Source organism: Fistularia commersonii, chromosome 21 (genome assembly GCF_037954325.1).
Source record: "Fistularia commersonii isolate RoL2024-O1a breed Wild chromosome 21, RoL_Fcom_v1.0, whole genome shotgun sequence".
NCBI lineage: Eukaryota > Metazoa > Chordata > Actinopteri > Syngnathiformes > Fistulariidae > Fistularia > Fistularia commersonii.
The window spans coordinates 15,148,473-15,170,108 of NC_141304.1; the positions used below are offsets into that span (position 1 = coordinate 15,148,473).

At 45.8% G+C, this 21,636-nt stretch overlaps 1 protein-coding gene across 8 annotated transcripts in view; it reads right to left on the minus strand.

Moving 5' to 3' along the window:
- Positions 1 to 21,636, minus strand: part of dlgap4b (discs, large (Drosophila) homolog-associated protein 4b) — a 111,682-nt gene that overhangs the window by 11,867 nt on the left and 78,179 nt on the right. For 5 of the 8 annotated variants that reach the window (XM_086168255.1, XM_086168252.1, XM_086168254.1 and 2 more), the window contains 5 exons: positions 9,544 to 10,799; positions 9,245 to 9,459; positions 6,419 to 6,569; positions 4,638 to 4,890; positions 4,235 to 4,387 (listed from right to left, as the gene is read on the minus strand). In XM_086168255.1, coding sequence (XP_086024381.1) covers positions 4,235 to 4,387; positions 4,638 to 4,890; positions 6,419 to 6,569; positions 9,245 to 9,459; positions 9,544 to 10,725 — 1,954 coding nt within the window. In that variant the 5' untranslated portion in view covers positions 10,726 to 10,799. Of the gene's footprint in view, positions 1 to 4,234; positions 4,388 to 4,637; positions 4,891 to 6,418; positions 6,570 to 7,071; positions 7,174 to 9,244; positions 9,460 to 9,543; positions 10,866 to 21,636 lie in introns of those variants that run through there. The other 3 variants (XM_086168260.1, XM_086168256.1, XM_086168259.1) reach the window with 3 other exon arrangements.

The following is a 21,636-nucleotide window of genomic DNA, read 5'->3' on the forward strand; positions in this document are numbered from 1 at the left end:
CAAACAAAAATACAACTCATCGGCATTTAAATCGAAACGTTTGTTTGTGAGAGTAAGCGTGAGATAAGTAGAGGAAGCCGACGCCGGCACCATCAGCTTCATCTGAGCAGGAAACACTGTCATCGTGAATGTCCTTCACATAAACAGTGATTCAACCACAAATCTTGCGTACTTGTGTCGATTCGGGACGTATCACGGGGACGGTGGCACTTGTGTGGGTGCACGTAGAGACCCAGGCTCACCAAAACGTAGGCGGACTGCATCCCGTAGGACTGGGGAACACAAAGCCCCACAGCAGTGGAAGCACGACACAAATGTGTAACTGATACGAGCGAACTTGAACCTCGTCTAAACCTGAAAGCGGGGCTGATGATGCGCGCGAATCAAGAATCTGTGCGCCAGAGCGGCTCGGTAGAAAAGGCCGGTGGCTCCGCGGAGAAGGAATTTGATTTATCCCCAGACACAAGCAGGCGCTTTGTGCCAAAATGTTGAAGTGGAATCTGGAGTAGGCACTGAGCGCTGCTGTTTTCATGCCATCTGGACAGTGGTGCTGTTGTCCACGGGCTTGGTTCAAAATGAGATTTTCAGGAAGGTAAAACAATTATCTGAAAGAAAGTAGAGCAGCTTAAAACAATCTCCGATAAGCCTTTCACCGTGCGCATTCTAACTAGTCCTTAAAAAAGACACTGCATTCTTTATTTTTCTGAAACCGTGTTATGTCTCTGCAGCCGTCTCTGGAAAAAGAAACAACTGAAAAGGATCGCATGCCAGAGAAAGTAAAATATGAAAATAGGAACATATGGTCAAGTTGCACCAACTCACAATGTGGTCTCTTCTCTATTAATAGCACTTTACCGTTCGCCAGAAAAATTACGAGCCGGCCACAGGTTTCACAAAAGCACTGCTGCTGTTGGCAGAACACGTCTTTATCAGGTCCCAAACACACATTGAATCTTGTGCCTCCAGGAAAGCGGGTGGAAGTGCAGGGGAGGGACCGAGTCACGGGGGCCGGAGGGCCAAACGGCGGGGTGACGGCTCTGGTCCTGATTTTCCCGGATCCTATACGGCCCGTCGAGCCGCCGGACCGAGAGGCGCAGCGCCGCTCAGAGCCCACTGGCTGAACCGCTGTTGTCTTGTTGTCATCTGCCGCTGGACATAATTCAGGGACAATGAAAGACAAAAGGTGGATTGTGACGCTCAATTTAACTGTTGGTTGCCAAGTGGCCCGCTTGCTGCCGGTAGACGTATCCGTATTGTTTATTCCAATAACGGCTACGAGACAAAGACGAGTTAGCCGGAAAAGTATCACAACTCCCCTGCCGCCAAAACCATTATCCAAACTATCTGCTAAATTGCAGGCGCAGAAGTTGACGGCTCCCTCTTAAAGCCCAATCCCCAAACCGGATTTAAACCATGTTGTAAAGAAGAGACCACCATGTGGGATGAAACGGGGGCATCGCTAAAATAATCCCCAGCGAAGGACGATTTTCCATTTCAGCACACAAATAGAAGGAGCTTTTATGGGGATAAGTGAATGCATGCGGCTATGGCGGCCGGCGACAACCCGCCGAACGGCAGATACCGTTTAACAAAACCCCCACGCCTGCCGCCTCCCGCGGAGGAGCGTCACAAAGACCCAACGGTCTTTGGTGCGCAAGAACCCAGTACCAGCACCACCAGGACACAGAGAAGCTGCCAGATACATCACACTCTGGACGGCGGGGAAATTGTTTGCCCTGCAAAAACAAGATATTCAAGTTTTTGCACAGGCTGGATGGTGATAAGACCAATCGACCCTCTCCCGCTGCGTATCCAGAGTGGGGTATCCAGTTCTCGGTCCAGAGACACGGCCCTCCGGGGTGTCCTTCCCTGGGACCTCCTCCTGATCCGGGAGGAGGTCCAGGAGCCTCCTGGAGGACCAGAAGGAACCTCCTCATCGGGGTCCTCCGGACGCTCTACTCTGAAGAAGGAGCTCCTCGCCCTGTCTCTGCGGCACAGCCTGGACGCCCTCATTTTCCACTGCTTGTATCCGTGACCTGGTTCTTCTGCATGATGATTAGAATTATTTATGTTATCCGTATTTGTGTTATCCCACCTGCGAGTTTCCGACAGTTCTATCCATAACTAGATTTCGCAAACATCTATAAAACACATTTTTTCCTACCTTTTGAAAACTTATTTCACTGACCAAAATCAAGCTACTTATGTCACATTTTGCTTGAGAACAGGGGGAAAGAAATTTAAAAAGTGAAAAGTCAGTTAAATCAAGAAAAGGCAAAAACTATTTAAAGCCTAGGAGCAGCCATTACTATTAAATGAATTAAATAGATAGATAGATAGATAGATAGATAGATAGATAGATATTGTATTTAACAAATAAGTAGCTCATTAACACGATGCTAACATTTACACCACATATACAGCGATGGCTAGCTAAGCAGTTTTTCTGGTTGGGGTTTTAATTTTGTTAATTCTTCAATACATCTGTTTAAGGGTTAAATGAAACGTTGAAAATAAATAAATACATGAATAATTGAGAGAGTGAAGCATGTGTGAAGGGTTAAAGTAGTTAAAAATTAACTTTAAGAAGATGCCCGAACAAGTGATGAGTCGAACTCGGGAGGAAACTAGCCCGGGTTGGATGCCTTCACGGACCGGGAGCTAGAAACGATAACTCCACTAACCGGAACTTAACCGATGTTTAAAAGTTTATCCGAGGCGTTTAAAAAAAACAAAACAAAACACTTACCGCGTTAACGGACGTGGTGTCGGGTGAGGTGTGTGGGCGACCCGGGCGGACGCGGTCTGACGCGGACAGGCGGTGTCGGAGCGGCGGGGAGCGGGATGGTGCGTTCAAGTGCCTTTTTGTTTGGACTGCGGAGCGCGGTTGGTGATGCCTTCAGGGACGCCTCGGAAATTCTAACCTCACTATTTTGCGATGCGATTTGATTTTTTTTTTTAAATTTTTTTCATTTCAATTCAATTTATTTTTTTTATCAAAGAAGCAGAAATACATCCGCAGCTGACATTCACCTGACTCCACCTTTAAAAACACCGTCTCTATTATTTGTCTTAATTATCCGAGATTACTACGTACGAAACAGCACCGTTTGTTTGGAATCCACAAATAAATGCACTTTATGGACGATTCTCTTCCCTTTAGAAGACTTGCAAACAATTTGTATTTGCAAACAAACAGACGAGATGTTTAAGATTCTCCATGGTTCTGTGAAAACATGCTGTCGCCCGGGTCTGAAGCGCTGTGGTAAATAGCGCCCCCTTGTGGACATTTGTGGTTACTGCAACACTATTCTCTTTTTCAATGAAGCCATAAGACAGGGAGAGCAATTATTTGCCTGGTGGGCCTTATTTCTTATTTAATTTTTTATTCGCGGGCCAACAAGGAATTATGTAAATTGAACTAAAGGAAAATTGCAATTTGAATATTTATTTTTTTTTGGCATTTTATTTCAACTTTAAAATCGTTAATGAGCGTATAAATGTACCGCCATTGTTTTGTATGTGAATCATCCATACAAAATTAAAAAAAAGAAAAAGCTAACAAGGTTCAAAATTCAATATTGATTGAAAATACTTTCATGCTATTCAATGAAAATAGTTTGGCGGGCCTGCAGGCCATAAAATGCCCAGGTCTGCTGTAGAGTGAGCATTTGGGTACTCCAAACTATTTATTATTATTATTATTATTATTATTGTTATTATTATTATTATTATTATCACAATTATTATAACTATTATTATTATTGTGCATACTTTGTGCAATAGTTCCATTGTCTTTTGTGCAATAATTGTTTTACTGTACAACAATCCTTATTTATACACAAAATCATATATCATATGCACGCACTTGTAAATACACACATATAAATGTTACATATATTTTTTGTATATTTAATATAATAATAATAATATAGACTAATACTAACATATATTTTTTATAGATATTTCATGTATACATTAATTCATATATTGCACCAGTATATAATGATATTTTTTATATTATATTTTCATTTATCTATATGTTTTATTCTTAATTTTTATGTAGTGTTGTATTTTGTTTCTTCCCCACTTGACCGGAGCAGGAGCTGCTTTTCAGCGAAAAGCAATTTCCCCCTTGGGGATCAATCAAGTATTCCGATTCTGATTATCTGTTGTTCTTGTTGATGTCGTTTGTTTGTGAGGAAGGTGGGAGAAGCTGGTTTGGAAAGGTTACCTGTATGTGTGGGCAGGATGCCTGGTCTGTCTTTCCCCAAACGCTGAAGAAAAAGCGCAAGCTGTTTGTCCTTTGGGGCTTTGTCCAAGCCAGTGGCTATCAGGTAAGAGCCAAACTGTTCTTTCCATGTCTTCCACTGTGCAGAACGGGCGTCTAGCATGGGCAAAAGAGGCTGCAATTGAGCTAAAACCGTGGTCGGCGGACGTCGGAGGAACCGCTCCGGCTATGAGGAGCTTTTACGGAAGTGTCAGAACCCGCATTATTCATTCCAATCTTTTTCTCTTTTGCAATTAAAACATACTAGGAATACTTGATCAAATAAACAAAACGGGTAACATTTTCTCCGCTTTTCAGTCGTCACGAATCATCGCGTACGCCCCGGAACAGGCGGGAGGTTACTCACCGGTGCTGGTGCTGTAGGTGCGAACAGTGTTGTCAGTCAGCGGGGGCGAGCCTGAGTCTATGGAACCTGTATCATCGTCTTGGGAGCATCCGGCCTGGATGGCCCTCAAGTAGCTGTGGCTGCGGGATCGGAAGCATGTCGGCATGGGCAGGTCCGGAGGCTCCGGGTTGTCCTGAGAGTGGGAACGCGAATCTCTGTACGTGGACTCCGAGCTGCGGTCCTCGTAATGATGACTCATATCCAGGTCTCGCAGCTGCGTGCGGAAAATCAGATAAAATAAATTGATTGCCCATACGGGGGAATTCCTTTTGTCACAGCAATGTAACAGTTATAATGTCAAAAAAAACCAACGTATGAATATAAATATAAATAATAAGAATGAGAACAACTTTATTCATCCCGAAGGGCATTGTTGTGCCAGTGTTTCAAGTAAAACATAACAATAATAAATAATAGTAGGAAACAGTATAAAAAAGGAGGGAGAATAAGAAATACAAATAAAACTATAAAGTGTCAAAGTTATAAGTCAGGTTTTAAAGTGTCTTAAGGTCTTAAGTACAAAGATTTTAGAGACAGAAGAAATAGAGAAACATTCACAAATAAATAAACAGCGGGGAGAACAACGACAGTAGTAGCAACAACAAGATGCGGGAAATAAGATAAGATAAGATAAGATAAAATAAGATAAGATAAGATAAGATAAGATAAGATAAGATAAGATAAGATAAGATAAGATAAACTTTATTCATCCCCATGGCGGAAATTCTTTTGTCACAGCAGCGCAACAGTTATAGTGTCAATAAATATGAATATAAATATAAAGAGACAATTAGAAAATAGCAAAAGAAGATTGACTGTACTTCTATAATAATATCACTGTTTGTGTTATTTTAGCCGTTCACATGTTTTAAATTTTGAAGTTCATCGTGAGCATTTATTAGTGAATAATGATCAAATGAACCTTAATCTTACCTTAATAATAAAAGTTTTTTTTTAATTTTTTTATATGGGGTATTCAAATATCAAAGATTCGGGTAAAAATTTTGGATTTGTGTTAAGATATGTATTTTTCTCACTCAAAATCCTTAAATTTTCTCTTCTTATGTATGATTTCTGACTTTTAGAGACTCATGGTGGGTCCAAACCGCGAAAACCCTGTATATTCATTGCTCGACTTGCACAAAATCATTTTCCTGTTGCAGGATTAGAAAGCTGACGATGACTTTGACTAAATCTATGATATTATAAATACAAAGCAAATCCGGTCCCTTTGCATTTTTAGCATGCTGCAGAGAGAATTCAAGAGGCGGCTTTGCCAATGATGGTTTCCATACTTTTTGGACGCGAGCCGGGATGAGTCAAACATGTGCGGCGCATTTATTTTGATGGTCCGCTGAGTTGTAATACGTGTAAGAAGCAGAGTGAGCGTCTTGGAGATCCCACAGAAGACCGTGGCGGAAGGAGAAATCACTTGTGCGGGTTTCAGCTGCGGTCTCGTCCGCTCAATCGACATTGGAGTCGGAAATCAATTCACATTTCAGAAAAATGAGTTCTAATGCACCGCCTTGTTCCAGTTTCGTATGAAATTAGCGCGGATGGCTCTCGCCTCGGCGAGGGAGATCGCCGCTAATTGAGGAAGCTAATGGCTCTCGCGCGAGAAACCGACTCACAAAAGCGACTTATTTGGCTTTTTATGTTGGAATCATTAACGCCGGTCGTCAAAACGCCATTCTTTTAGCGTAAAAACCCGCGTCGCTGGCCGAGGGCCGGCGGTTTCCGACCTGTCCCATGCAGCTGCGTCTGCCCAGCGTGCTGCAGGCCTGGCTGAAGTCGTCGTCGTCCCATTGCGGCAGAGCGGAGCCCATTCCCCCGATGCAGTCCAGGTTGTCCAGGCTGCGGTTGTTGGAGAGCTCTCTCAGCGAGGGAAGACAGCTGGAAGGGACGGAGCAAAGGTGAGATAAAGGCATTCTGAAAGGCTAAAATGAAAGGCCGTGTGAGAAGCCGTGTTTTCAAGTGAAATGGGGGGGGAAAAAAACAAAAAAAAACAGCGGCAGGGTGGGGAAAATAAACACCGATGCCAGGAGAGAAAACCCGCCATCAGCGAAAATTGGATGAGATAAGTGGGAGGGGGGGGTGTGTGTGTGTGCCGCAGACGTCCCTTTCATTTCCGCTTTCATTTACGGGTCGTCACGAATCCAAAAATCCGTGTTTTCAGCGTCAAAAAGGGGGGTCGGAGCATGCAAAGCCTGCGAAGCCGCAGCCAAAGACGTTTCTGTGATGATCGTATGCGATGACGGTGAGCGGCGTCTGCAGGCGTTCTTCACCCTTCAAAACATTTGGGGTTCATGGCGTTTAGAGGCTGAAGGGCGGCCGGCAGGTGTCGTTCGCAGCGGGGCATGAGTTTTGCCGCGGACCGACGGACGCCGTCACTGACCTGCTCATCGACCTGCCCAGCTGATGCAGAGAGGACACACTGTGGAGGGGAGACCACAGGGCGTCCAGCTCCCCCTGCAACATGGCGAAATCCAGGGCTCTGCTACTCGCCGAGCGGAGCGGCGGAGAGTGAGGTTGGGCGGGGGTTAGTCATCGATGCAAACTCACGGGAATCAAACTGTACAACCTCCAGGATTTATTTCTCGGGTTTTAACAAGACTCGGCGAAGGGAGACGACCTCCGAAACACGCATCGCTTTCGTCTACTGCGGTTGGGATTTAAACTACGGGGCGTGAGAGCGCGCGGAGTGAATATTAGCATCACGGACGATAAGAAAATCGACGTGATGCGATACTTGCTGCGCCAACACGGACGTGTTCTTACATGTGTGTTTTAGGCGTCCGATTCTAACGTGCACGCCAGGGGAGGCGGAGAGAGGACGCGCACTTGCGGTCATTTAATGCAGTGTTTCCCAACCACTGTGAGAGATCATCAGGTGCGCCGTGGAAAAATGCCCACTTTCACGCGATTGGTCCGAAAATTCTTTATCCAACGTAAATAATGTGTCTTCCTATGTCTATGTGGGCAGCGTGTCCATTCCATGGCAACCGGTAGTGAATTAACCTGTGCATCTGTGTATCAGAGGGATGAGTGACGCTTTGCGGGATACATTTTTAAAATAAAACGTACTTGTATCTGCGTAAACAAACAGGCAGCGTTGTTGAAAACGACCAAGACGAGTGAGAAAGCGGTGAAAGCTGCTATAAAGTTGCTGAACTCGTCTCTAAATCCAAACAGCCACACACCGGAGCAAAACATTAATACAGTAAACCCTTGTTTTTCGCTGGGGTTACGTTCCAAAAAGAACCCGTGAAGTAGAAACCTTTATTTTTTTTTTACAATCATTATACAATTAAATACTCTATTATACATCGCTGCAGTCGTCCTTATGTTTTTTTCTTCCTTCTTTATGGAACAGATGGAAGATTCATTGATTCCGTAATGCCGACCTACAGCCGCATAGCTTTTACCTTCCCTTAGCATGTCCAGAAGTTTAACTTTATCTGCGATAGATAGCATCTTCCGCTGCCTTTTGTCGCTCCAGAGCGTTTGTCAACATGATGGGTTTTAGAGAAACTCGCGAGAGAATTTGCACGTACGTCATGTAAATTTGGCAAGCTGTTTTACGTACGTGTCCATATTAAACTGCGATGTTATTGACGCACAGGTAGAGAAGAAGCGGAGTGACTTTTTAGCCAATCAGAATGCAGAACACAATGCACCATGCAAATCCGTGAAGTAGCGAAACCGTGAAAAGTAAACCGCGTTACAGCGAGGGATCACTGTACTACCTGCCGGCAAAATCATCGTAGAAGAAATGATAAAGAAATAGCCGGTTCTCTCAAATAATACCATTTCCAGACATATTGATGACATGTCTTCAGACACGTGTTCTGGAAAAGTTGCACATCAGTGGGAAATCTGTATTGCAACTTGACGAATCTACAGATATTAGATATATTAGATTTCACACTAGTTAAATTGAGACTACGGTTTCATTCTTATTCGTTAAAAAATATTTTTGACATATTTATTCGGTGGTGCACCGTGTGATTTTTCAAATGTAAAATATACTGCTCCAAAAAATAAAGGGAACACTTGAACAACACAATGTAACTCCAAGTCAATCCCACTTGTGTGAAATCATAGTGTCCACTCAGGAAGAAACACAGATTCATTTTGACTTGTTTTAAGGACATTACATCAAAGTTGGATCAGCCCGTAGTTTGTTTTTACACTTTAATTTGGAGTGTGATTCCTAATCCAGACCTCCATGGGTTGATACAATTGATTTCCATGGATCATTTTTGTGTGATTTTGTTGTCAGCACATTCAACTGTGTAAAGAGCAAAGTATTTCATAAGAATATTTCATTCATTTAGATCTAGGATGTGTTTTTTAAGTGTTCCCTTTATTTTTTTGAGCAGTGTATGTGCCGTGGCTCAAAAAAGGTTGGGAAACACTGATTTTATGGACGTGTAAAAAAACAAAACAAAACGTGTAAACCTCACGCCTTGATGCTCTGTCGGACCGCAATAAGAGGGGGAATCCCTCGCTAAATTCAGTTTGTATGTATTTCCCAGGAGGCGGTGTTAGCGAGGGAGGGGTCTTACTTGCGCGGGGGTAGCTGGTCACTCAGAGAATGCTGCGTGGCCCTGAGGTAGCTCTGGCGTCGAGCGGCAGTTTTTGGCGAGGGTTTTGGGCTCCCCTCCGAGTCGTCGCTGTCCTCCATGTCTCCCATGGCCTTCACGTAGCTGCCGCTGCGCATTCGGCGACACGGGATCTCGTTGGCACCCCCGCCGCGACCTAGCGTGCCGCTCCAGTCGCCCTGCGGGAAGGGGAAAATGGCGAAAATGAATCCGTGAAGGACGGACGTTAACGTACCCAAAGCGAGGGGGCGCTAACTCCTCACCCTTCGTCCGACCTGCAGGTAGTTGCAGGTCAGCTCCTGCTGGCAGGACTTCGACTTGAGCATGGACCTGTCCAGAGTTGCCGAGCCCTTCTGAATCATCTGCCTGGGCTGGCCCATGGTCAGCGCCGACCAGGATCCTCCCTTCATGTAGTCGCCGTCGTTCACGAGCATGTTTCCCACGCCGGCCGGCCCCCCGCCGCGCCCGCTCAGCGTCTGGTACTTCATGTCGTTGCTGCTCTTGGAGGAGCTGATGGTGTTGTAGCCGCCGTGGATGTATCTGCTCTGGCCTCCCTGGCCGTCGTGGCCTCCCGGCCGGCCGAGGGTCATCATGGCCACGGTGTTGTGGAAGCTGCTCACGTCGCTGCTGTCCAAGTCGTCCGAGCTCCAGTAGCCCGACATGTTGGACCGCGGCCGCCGCTTCGCCGTCGCCTCGGACTTGGCGCCGCGATCTTTGCTTTTGGATCTGCGGTTTTGCTTCCCCCCGTCCTCGGTGCTGGACGAGCCTCCGCCGCTGCCGGTGGAGCGTCCGTTGATGTTCCCCTTCATGTTGTGGCTCTCCAGAGACTGGGATTTGGCGAAGAGCTTCTGCACCGAATGCAGCATGTAGCGAATGCGACCCGGGCTGTCCGTGCGCTGCTTGCCGGCGGCGACCGCGGACGCCCGCTGGAACTGCAGCGTGCTGAATCCGTCCCTGCCTCCGGGCAGCTGTTTCTCAAACTCCAGGAGCCCGGGCGGGGCCTGGCTCTTCGTCATGTGGTGCGAAATCGTCGCCGAGCCGCTGATTATCGGCGTTCTCCCGCCCAGCTCCGCCATGCCCATGCCCGACCCCATGCCCACGGACAGCGACGCGCCCATGGTGCCGGTGCTTATCCCGCCGATGCTGTCCGCGGGCGGGGAGAAGTCGGACTGGTCGTAAGAGTTGTAGTGGATCCTGGGGAAAGTGCCGCTGTTGGACAGCTGATTGTTCAGAGACAGCATGCAGTCTGGCGGAAGGGAACCCGGGTTGGCGGAGGGGTACAGGTGGGGGTCCATGGTGCCGTAGTGGTCCATCGCAGGGCTCAGAAGATAAGGACTGCAAGGCAAGGTGCCGGTTTTCTGGGAGTAAAGAACCTCCGGATGGCCGGCGGACGGATCACAGGATTCAGACAAGTGTCTGTTGCGGCTGGTCCCTAACCCTTTCATGATGGCGAGGAGGCCCGACCCTCTAGACGACCCCCGGGCCGGAGAAAGACGACCGCTGACCCTGGAGGTGACTCCTGGAAAAGAAACAAGGAGGTTAAAATCTGGCTCACACGAAACAAACAAACAAACTCGAAGCAGCCGTTGAGTAACGGCGGCCGCCTATGCAACGACAAGACAACAAACAAGCTAGCCGCGGGGAGGGGGACGGGGACGGGGACGGGGACGCCAGCTTTCCACCGCCTCCCACGGCGAACATCTGTGCTAAAATGCTGGAAGCGGATGGAAAAACATCGCGGAACAATGAGGGTTTGTCGCCGCCGGCGGTCATTTCCAACCCCCAGACACCTCCGCAGCTATTTGTGAATGTATTAGGAACCGGGGAGGAACTGTAATCTCGGTGATATTATTTTCACGTGTGACTGACTCTCTCGAACCGCGTATCAATTTTTTTGTTTGTTTGTTTACAAACAATCCAAGTATTATTTCTGTTTGGGGGGCGCAGATAGGAATCAAACCGTCAACCTCCCGATCGGAGGGACGACCGCTCTCCAAACACCACGATACGAATCTGCAGACATCTAACATCAACCGCGGAGTGGACGGGTCACGGATATCTCCCAGAACCTGCCGGTCCAGGTTCTCGGCAGGTTCTTGTCACGTTAAGAAGACGCATTCACGCTCTCCAGGACAACCTTCCCAACTGAGCCGCAGCTGCCCAATTTAGCGATTAGCATTTAGCAATTACCTTCTTTGCTCGCTATCCAGGCCGCTTCTCTTTCACCATGTGATCATCACGTGTAGGATCAAATTATTTACTACTATAAGAATTTTATGCTGTTTTTAAAACCCCTGTTTTATTCACGTGAGCGACGTAACGCGGGCACTGAATCCGAATAACAAGACAAAACAAGGGGTGAGACGTGTTTTACGGGAGTATCAGCTTCTGCAGTTGATTTATTGCGAACGCGAACGCTCGTATGTCTCTATGACTTATAAAACAAAACAACAGAAACGCCAGGTTTTCCTTGAACCTCCACGTTCCCTACTTGCCCGAAGACGCTCGACGGCCCGTGTCATCGTTTTTCGAGTCTCCCGTAAAAGTGTAGGGTCGTTCGCGGCCTACAAAAATAAAAAGCCTGGCCGCCGTCCCAGGAAGCAGGAGAAAAGAGCAGAACGGGAGAGGGAACAAAAACACGTGCCTTTTGTCGTCGTCTGAAAGGGACACTGAGACCACAAGGTGGAATGACCTACTTTAAATGTCGGCGGTAACCTTTGGAAACCTGGGGAAAGTGAGATAATCGCGTAACTGCTTGACAGGCAATAAAAAGAGCGGCTCATTTAGATTACGCTGTAATTGTGAATCCCCGTTTCGGGCTGGGGTGAGCGCTACTTTTGCCTTCGCGTTATCGTACGCTAACGTACACGTCGAGCTATTAGCGAAGAAAAAAAAAAAAAATATAAATGATACGGTTGGCTTTCACGCCGCTATTATTAGCAGGCTGCCGGCGCAGACCGGTTAACAGAGGCCCTCTGAGTGCCATCTCCACTGATAGGGTCAAATCCTCTAAATCCTTTTACACCACATTAGCTAACCGCCTCATATCCCATTGTGACACGCCACTCAGCCGAGCTTAGCGGACCCTCTTCGATGTGTCGACCCGTGTGACCGGGAACGACGGTCGATCGTTGCATTAATGGCGGCGGCGGGGATTCGCGCCCCACCCCCCCCGGTTTGCCCCTTATTATGAATAACCGCGAAACGCGGTCGTACCGTCAACGGTCGCTGTTGCTAAAAGGCGGTGTTAGCGGTTAGCTTCAAAAATGTATTGAACAGAACTAGCATGGCACAGAAGACACAAATAAAACCCGCCAGGTCCGTAATGCTCAATTTATTTATCCACGCCATAATCAATCGGGGAAATCGATTTCAAATCAAAACTGTAATTTTTAGCACGAATAAACATTATCATTCATCCATTCGTCCACTGCTAAGCACAGAAAATACAAATCCACGTGTTTTATTCTGTTTCAACCTTCGCTGGATGTAAATAGAAGTATGTGCGTTACAACAAACACACTCACACACACACACACTTGTGTTTTCACTTGCACAACTGGAGGAAACGATCATTTCCTCATCACGAATTGTACTCAAAGCGGACAGGAAATGACGTCAGTAGGCCGGCGGCGGGCGCCGTGAAATGCGAGTTCAACACGAATGCAAACGTTGCCTCGAAGACGTTCAAACGTCTGGACGCCACGTGTTCTATTCGCTAAAAAAAACAAGACGCGGCGCCTCTCGTTCAATGTTTAAATATGAATATCGACCAACTGGGGAGTGCGGCCATGCAAATGTAGAACGATGCATCCAAAATGCATTCACACAAGAATGTTAATGTGTGTGTGTGTGTGTGTGTGTGTGTGTGTGTGTTTACACCCTGCTTGGAGCGTCTGGTGGCATCACCTTCCTGCCTCGAGCGCCGCGGAGCTGCAAGCTGTTCCTTCAGGAGGAAAAAGTGGCTTTTGGCGTTCGGTTCGCATCGTGACCCCGACTCACGCCCGCCGCCACGGGAGCGTCCGGCGACCACGCAGTACTCGGCGTCCACCAGAGGAGGGCGATCACGCACAGCGCATCAGGAACACACCTCTGGAAGATCTCTGCTTCCACACACACACACACACATCGATTGCTTGGATTTGCTTGTTGGAGTCAGAACATGCATGACCAGGTCGGTGTGAAACACACACACACAAAGGGTGAAGTCACCTGAGGTCGAAATGCTCGTCATTCAGGGCGCTGGATGCCAAATGAAGGCGTGTGTGTTTGGAACGAGAGTTTGACGTGTGGACCTTCTCAACCACAGGGTTGTGGTTGCATCTCAGTGAACATCAGAGAATGAAGCTCCGACCCGCTGCATGGTTCTTCACGGTCACGTCTAATTTAAGTCATTTATCTTCTCTCACATCATCCCCTCATCCGAGCCTGTCAGCCAGTCAGCCCTGAGCCCATCTGCCTCATAGGCTCACACACACTGTGTGCGCGTGCATGTGTGTGTGTGTGTGTGTGTGTGTGTGTGAAAAGGCCATGTGAGTGTCACATAACAGGCAAGATGAGCACTCACAGACTTGGATAGAGGAGGAGGGGCCAGGAGGATGTGAGAGTGAAGCTGTGTGTGTGTGTGTGTGTGTGTGTGTGTGTGTGTGTGTGTGTGTGTGTGTGTGTGTGTGTGAGAGAGAGTGTGTGTGTGTGTGGGGGGGGTGAAGGTGTGGGTTTTGACAGCAGTGAAAATGAAAGCAATCCGAAGGGAAGGGAACGGCGTGAAAATGAGTAAGTGTGTTGTAAACGAGCGCGCTGGGGGGGGGTGAGGAGGCACCGAGATGGGAGCTCCAGAGAAGAACCTCCTGGAGCTGGAGCTCCAGAGAAGAACCTCCTGTAGCTGGAGCTCCAGAGTAGAACCTCTTGGAGCTGGAGCTGCGAAGAAGAACCTGCTGGAGCTGGAGCTCCAGAGAAGAACCTCCTGGAGCTGTAGCTCCAGAGGAGAACCTCTTGGAGCTGGAGCTGCGAAGAAGAACCTGCTGGAGCTGGAGCTCCAGAGAAGAACCTGCTGGAGCTGGAGCTCCAGAGAAGAACCTCCTTGAGCTGGAGCTCCAGAGTAGAACCTCCAGGAGCTGGAGCTCCAGAGAAGAACCTCCTGGAGCTGGAGCTCCAGAGAAGAACCTTCTGGAGCTTGAGCTCCAGAAGAGAACCTCCTGGAGCTGGAGCTCCAGGGAAGAACCCCCTTGAGCTGGAGCTGCAGAGAAGAACCTCCTGGAGCTGGAGCTCCAGAGTAGAACCTCTTGGAGCTGGAGCTCCAGAGAAGAACCCCCTTGAGCTGGAGCTCTAGAGAAGAACCTCCTGGAGCTGCAGGGTCTGACGTGTCTCACTTGAGAGACTTTGTTGAGTTTGTCTTTCTGCAAGCTCTGGGTTACAAATCAAGTACAGAGCGAAGGATCCATGTCAGCCAGTCAGAGAAGACACGTTCACGCCGGCACGGCATTGCACGCGCGTGTGTGTGTGTGTGTGTGTGTGTGTGTTGCCGTGTAACCTTGTCCTAATTACTCTCTCTCCGTTCCGTCGGCGCTCTGGCCTATTTCCACGGCTATAAATTTGCCGCTCTCCCCTCTGTTGTGATAGATGACCCACTCGTTTTAGCCCGATCTCCAAAGACGTGTCGGCGGCGGAGAACTTTCCATGTCCTCGAAACTATTTACGGTTTTGGAGTCGGAACAGAGGAAGTGCGATTTCAGAATCCAAGCGGTAAAAGTCACTTCCAGCACGGACTCGGTACCAGGGCTACAACAGGCCCGGATACATACATACATACATATATATATATATATATATACACTGCTCCAAAAAATAAAAGGATAACACATCCTATATTCTTCTTAAATACTTTGTTCTTTACATAGTTGAATATGTCGACGACAAAATCAACGGAAATCAAATGTTTGAACCCAAACTCCAAATGAAAGTGGATGTAAAATGATGTCATGTCCTTAAAACAAGTCAAAATGAATCAGCGTCGCTTCCTCGGTTACATTGAGTTGCTGAAGTGTTTCCTCATTTTTTTGAGCAGTATGTATATATAGTTCATATATTTATTATTTATACGGCTTATGCAGGATTCTGGGTTTGCAGGAGAAAGATGTGGGGTTCAGTCAAGGTTCCAGCGTGACCTGGAGGACCGAGAACCTCCACAGACTCCATATCTGGCCTTTTGCAAGGAGAAGATAAATGAATGAAAATCCACCCGTCCCACAATTTTACGGCGTCAGAAACCGGACGGATTATCTATCAGAAATATTTGACACTTTCTACCATCCGTGAGGTCGTGACCATATTTTTAATTTTATTATTTATATACATTTTAAAGTTTTAAGACCCTCCCCACACTCTGATAAACCTTTCCCATAAACTCTTCCTGTCCTCCAAAACACAGAGTAACGCAAGGAAGGATGCAACGGTGGCTCGGCCAATCAGAGCCTGGGATGCAGAACGCTGCATTCTGATTGGTTGCCACAATGGAAAATGCAAATCTACCACAAAGAGAGTAAAAATGAAAAAAAATATGGTATAGCAAAAAAATTGATTTAAAATTTAAGATTTGAAAACCTCTGATACAGTGAGACCGTGAAAGGTGAACCAAGCAAACTGTATATATATATATGTATATTGTATAAATACATATATTATATCAAAGTTTTAACATGTCAGGTTTGAGTCACTCTTAATGTTTATTAAATGTTGCCGTCACAAGCCTCATTTTTCAACCATATCAGGCTCGTCCAAAGTCCGTCCTGCGGGCCAAATGTGGTCCGTGTTGGAATTTGCCTCGGTCACAAAATCAATAATAAAATCGAATTGGGTTCGTCAGCCTGTTTTTCTATTTTGTATTTTTGATCTGAGTCTAAAATTGAAATCATGGAAAAAAAATTGCATTTCTTCTTTTTGATAACCAGTAATACAAGGATTCATTTGACCCCACAATGTTTTGTAAGATAAACTTTATTGATCCCCTCAGGGAGAATTCTTAACAGTTAACGTGTCAATAAATATAAATATAAATATGAATACAAATAGAGAGACAATTAGAAAATAGCAAACGACTATTTACTGTACGTACGAATAATATCTCTGTTAGTGTTATTTTCCTGTTTACATGTTTTGAATTTTGAAATTCATCGTGAGCATTTAATAATGAATAATATGTTATGTCTAAAATGAACTGGGAAATATTTAATCTTTCTGAATATTTTTTTTTTTCAGGCAGACTTTTTCCTAATTTTACACAGTATTCAAACATGAAAGATTTGGGTGAAAACTTGGGATTTGTATTCTGAGTAAAGACATGAAAATTACCGTATTTTTCGCACTTAAAATCCTTAAATTTTCTCAAAAATTGTCCGTGCACCTTAAAATCCAGAGCATGAATTCTTGTTGTGCACCGACTGGCTTTATATATCGTATATTTTATCATGCACGTCAGAACGCGGTGCTCCTTATGTATGAAAATAGAGCTGTTCATTGATATTATGCCTTACAATAAGCTGCGCCTTATGCTTTGCAAAATATGGTATGCCATTTGCAATAGAAAAAAAAATCAAAAAATGTAATTGAAAAAAAAATTGAAAAAATGTCAAATAAAAAAAAAAGAAAATCAAAAATTGTCAAATTTAAAAAAAAATCAAAAAAGTGCAAAAATTTCAATTAGAAAAGTCAAAATGTCAATGTCAAGTAAAAAAAATTCAAAAAGAGTCCAAGAATTTCAATAAGAAATGTCGAAATGTCAAATAGTTTATTTCATGTGAATGGTTCAACGGTTGTCAGGCCCAAAATGTGACACTCCTGAACTACATAATTTGAATCTGAAAAGAGACCAGCTGCAAAAGAAGTGCAGCAGCAAGTTAAAAAAAAAAAGAATAAATATCAGGATTCAAAACCCTTCAGGTCAGATACTGACTGACTGACTGACTGACAAAAGATCGAACGCCGTAACAAGCGAACAAATAGCGTCCTTGAACGGGATCCCGCGGCAGCGAAGGCGCCGGTCCAGATCCTTCTTCTTCCAACCGTCGACGGCACGACGGGAGTCTTTCATCCCGGCGATAACGTTAATGGAAGGAGAAAGAACGTTGCTTTCTGAAGGAGATAAGCCTCCCGTCGCACCTCTGGAGGCCGAGGTTAGCCCGCCATTCACCGCCGCGTCTCCCGGCCATGTTTTCGGCCGCCAATTTCCTCCTTGGCTCTCGGCGGCGGTGTTTAGTTGCTAAGCTGCGGCAGTCAGACAGACTCGACGATACGTTGGAAGAGAAACAACTTCTGCTTGGCTCGGCGTCAGAGACTCGGCGAGGAGCCGCCCCGTTCCTTAAAGGGAGTTCAAATGGAGAACGTCGCGCGCAAAAAGGGATGCGAGGAGCTTCCAGACACGCCGATGGTGTGACGGAACAGGGAGTGAACGCCGCGACGGCAGATTCTATGCAAGCTGGGAATCAGAGGCTGAATGGTGTGTCTGAAAATGACTTAAAATGAATGAGTGAATAATTTCATGTCTCTTTGTGAGGCATGAATGAGAGGGTGAATGTTTGTATTTATGAATGAGAGGGTGAATGGAGTGTCTGTAAATCAATTAAAACGAATGACTGAATAGCTTTTCGTCGCCATAAGAGTGAATGACAGGATGACTGTTTGTATGTCTTTATGTGACGTGTGAATGAGAGGGTGAATGGTGTGTCTGAAAATTACATGAATGAATGAATGAATGAATAATTTAATGTCTCCATCTGAGGCATGAATGAGAGGGTGAATGGTGTGTCTGTAAATGACATGCAAATGAATGAATGAATAATTTAATGTCTTAATGTGAGACATAAATGAGAGGGTGAATGGTGTGTCTGTAAATGACATGCAAATGAATGAATGAATAATTTTACGTCTCTACACGAGGTGTGAATGACAGGATGACTGTATGTCTTTATGTGACGTGGGAATGAAAGGGTGACTGGTGTGACTGAAAATGATGTGAATGAATAGTTTTACATTTCTATGGGATGTCTGAATGAGAGGGTGAATGGTGTGTCTGAAAATGACATGAATGAATGAATGAATAATTTAATTTCTTAATGTGAGGCATAAATGAAATGGTGAATGGTGTGTCTTTAAATGACATGCAAATGAATGAGTGAATAATTTATTGTCCCTATGTGATGTGTAAATGGGAGGGTGAATGTTTGTATGTGTCAATGTGACGTGTGAATGAAAGGGTGACTGTGTAATGACATGAATGAATGAATGAATAATTTTTAATGTCCCTATGTGAGGCATGAATGAGAGGGTGAATGGTGTGTCTGAAAATGATGTGAATGAATGAGTGAATAGTTTTACGTCTCTTTGTGACGCGTGAATGAGAGGCTGAATGTTTGTATGTGTGAGGTGCGAATGAGAGGGTGAATGGTGTGTCTTTAAATGACATGCAAATGAATGAGTGAATAATTTCATGTCTCTATATGACGTGTGAATGAAAGGGTGAATGTTGTGTCTGAAAATAATGTGAATGAACGCGTGAATAGTTTCACGTCTCTTTATGATGTGTAAATGAGAGGGTGAATGGTGTCTGAAAATGACATGAATGAATGAATAACTTAATGTCCCTATGTGAGGCATGAACGAGAGGGTGAATGGAGTGTCTGTAAATGACTTGAAATGAATGAGTGAATAGCTTTTTGTTGCTATAAGCGTGAATGACATGATGACGTTATGTGTTTATGTGACGTGTGAATGAAAGGGTGAATGATGTGTCTGAAAATAATGTGAATAGAGTGAATACTTTCACGTCTCTTTGTGATGCGTGAATGAGAGGGTGAATGGCGTGTCTATAAATTACAGGCAAACCAATGAGCAAATAATTGTATGTGTCCATGTGCGGTGTGAATGAGAGGGTGAATGGCACGGTCGGGGTTGAACTCTCGCCCAGTTACGATTGAGATAACCAGCAGCTATATGGATAATGAATGACTGAATGTATGAATGAATGAATGAATGAATGAATGAATGAATGAATGAATTTTACTCCTGATCCCGACCCCACGGCGAGGGAAAGCGTCCAGGTGACGCCGGAACGCGTGAGGACTCGTCCTGCTTCCGGAGCCGGCAGCTCCAGGAGGCTTCACAGCTGAGCCGGCTCACGTTCCACTCAGGGCGAATCAGAAGGACTAATGCAAACAGACACGTGCACGCACACACAGCCACAAGCGCATATATATATATATAATTTTTTTTTTTTTGCAGATACATGTACATATATTACAACGCTTGAATGAAAAGACACCCTTGAAATGCACTTAAAAACCGCTCTCTCTCTCTCACACACTCACACACAGCGCCGTGCACGACGAGCATCCACTCCACAGCTTAAAGCGACTCCTGCTCTTAAACAATCCCCGTCTTTTCTTGGTTTAATCTCCCATCGCATCGCATCACGTCCCGCCAGCCAATCACGCCTCGTCTTGATTGCGGGCTGCACGAATATGAGACGCCCAGACCTGCACCGCTGTTTACGTTCCATCCTTTTTATGCTTTTTTATTTCCCCAGATCCCGAGAGAGGAGGAGAGGAGCTTTTGACATTTTTTTTTTTTTTTTTTTTTTTGCATGAGAGCGACAATTATGAAGGCCTGAAAGCTCCGTTGAAAGCTCTCAAATCTTACTTCTGAGCTTCGGTTAAGTGGCGGCCATATCGCTGTCTGCGCACTGCGCTGCATGTGTGTCAGCCGCCCGCCGCCCAGGTTTGCGGGCTTATCCTTCCGGGATAAACCTAATCCACGTGAAAAAAAAATGCCCTTCATCTGACACACCGAAGCCGGAGTTCAATCTGGAAGATGGTCCAGAAGGGGTCACTTCCTGTCACCGCGAGAAGACGCCGAGCGGGTCGACCTCCCCCCCGCCGACCCCCCCCGTATTCACGCTTCACAATCCCGGTGTGACGTCGCAATAATACCCCGACGGCCGGGGTATTATCGTGTGCGGGGTGGAGCGGTTGCCATGGCGACGGCCACAAAACCGGCGAGACGGGCAGAGTTAGTATGCATAGGGGGTTTTACAGGAGCGCTATCATATACATATAACATAACACACGGGCCGGGGACGCCGGAGCTCTGCGGCGCTCGCGCCGCCACGTTAGGAACGATGGCGCGTATTTGACGGCGGAAACCGGGGATTTGTCAAAAAGCGTGACAAGACAGGGGTGACACGTGTTACGCTGCAGCTGCTTCTGTCAGCGTGGATATCCGCCTTCGATTCGAGACCAAAACATATTGAAATGAAGCATAAAATGCAATTTACGGGACTCGACAGAATCCCACCCATCGCCCGTCACTCAGACGAAAAGAGGAGTGAATTCTGCCGAGAGGAAAAGACGCGAGAACAAGATGAACAGGCTAATTTAGCAGCTGTGACGGCCTGAACTCGGCGCCGCGCGTCCGTTCGCTTCGCAGGTGTCGAAACGGAGGCTGAGAGAAAAAAGCGCCAAGTTTCCTGATTTTTCAAAATTCGAGATTTAAAAGTTGCACGGCGAGTCAGAGAAGCGCTGCGGTAAAATCGAAAAACATAAACACTGACTTATTCACACGCCATATTAAACATTAACACCAGCAGTTTGTACACCTGATAGTGTAATGTTTAGTTTAACAGCGCTTTACCCTTTACTTTGCACTCTATTATTATTGTGGGTGTTTTTTGTTGCTTTTAATTGTCGTATTGTCATTGTTGCGCTGCTGTGACAAAAGAATTTCCCCCTATGTGGATCAGTAAGGTATATTTTATCTTCTTATTTTGTTCATTTCACGTTGTACACATAGATATTGATCTCTGTATAAACAAATGCCTTTTCTTTCGGGAGTTACAAACCTCACATGCTTTCCTGACGTTTTTTATTTCGGAAACATCGTTATCGTCGGTCTATTAGAGAATCAGTCTCGTATTTTATTTATTTTATAAAATGAACTTTTCTTTCCTTTTACTTTATTTTTTACAGTTTTTTTTTTTCTTTTCAGGCTAGAATATGGCTTTAAAAAAATTCAAATTCAAAAAGAAACGATAAATCCGCGAAGCAGCGAGCGTCTACTGTCCACACACATACACACACTGGGTATAAAATAGCGCATTTTAAGCAAAACACAACGCAAAACCAAGGGGATAAAGGAAGTTCTCCAGGAGCGATGCCTCGTCCTTTACCTCCCTGCTTTCTCCCTGTGTTCTACATCACGGCGTCGCTTTTAATCAGAGTTTTGTCCCCCCGCCTCCTCCTCCGCCGAGCTATCATCGATCTCATTATCCCGCTGGCAGAGGCCGCTTGTTTCGCTCTGACCCCGAAATG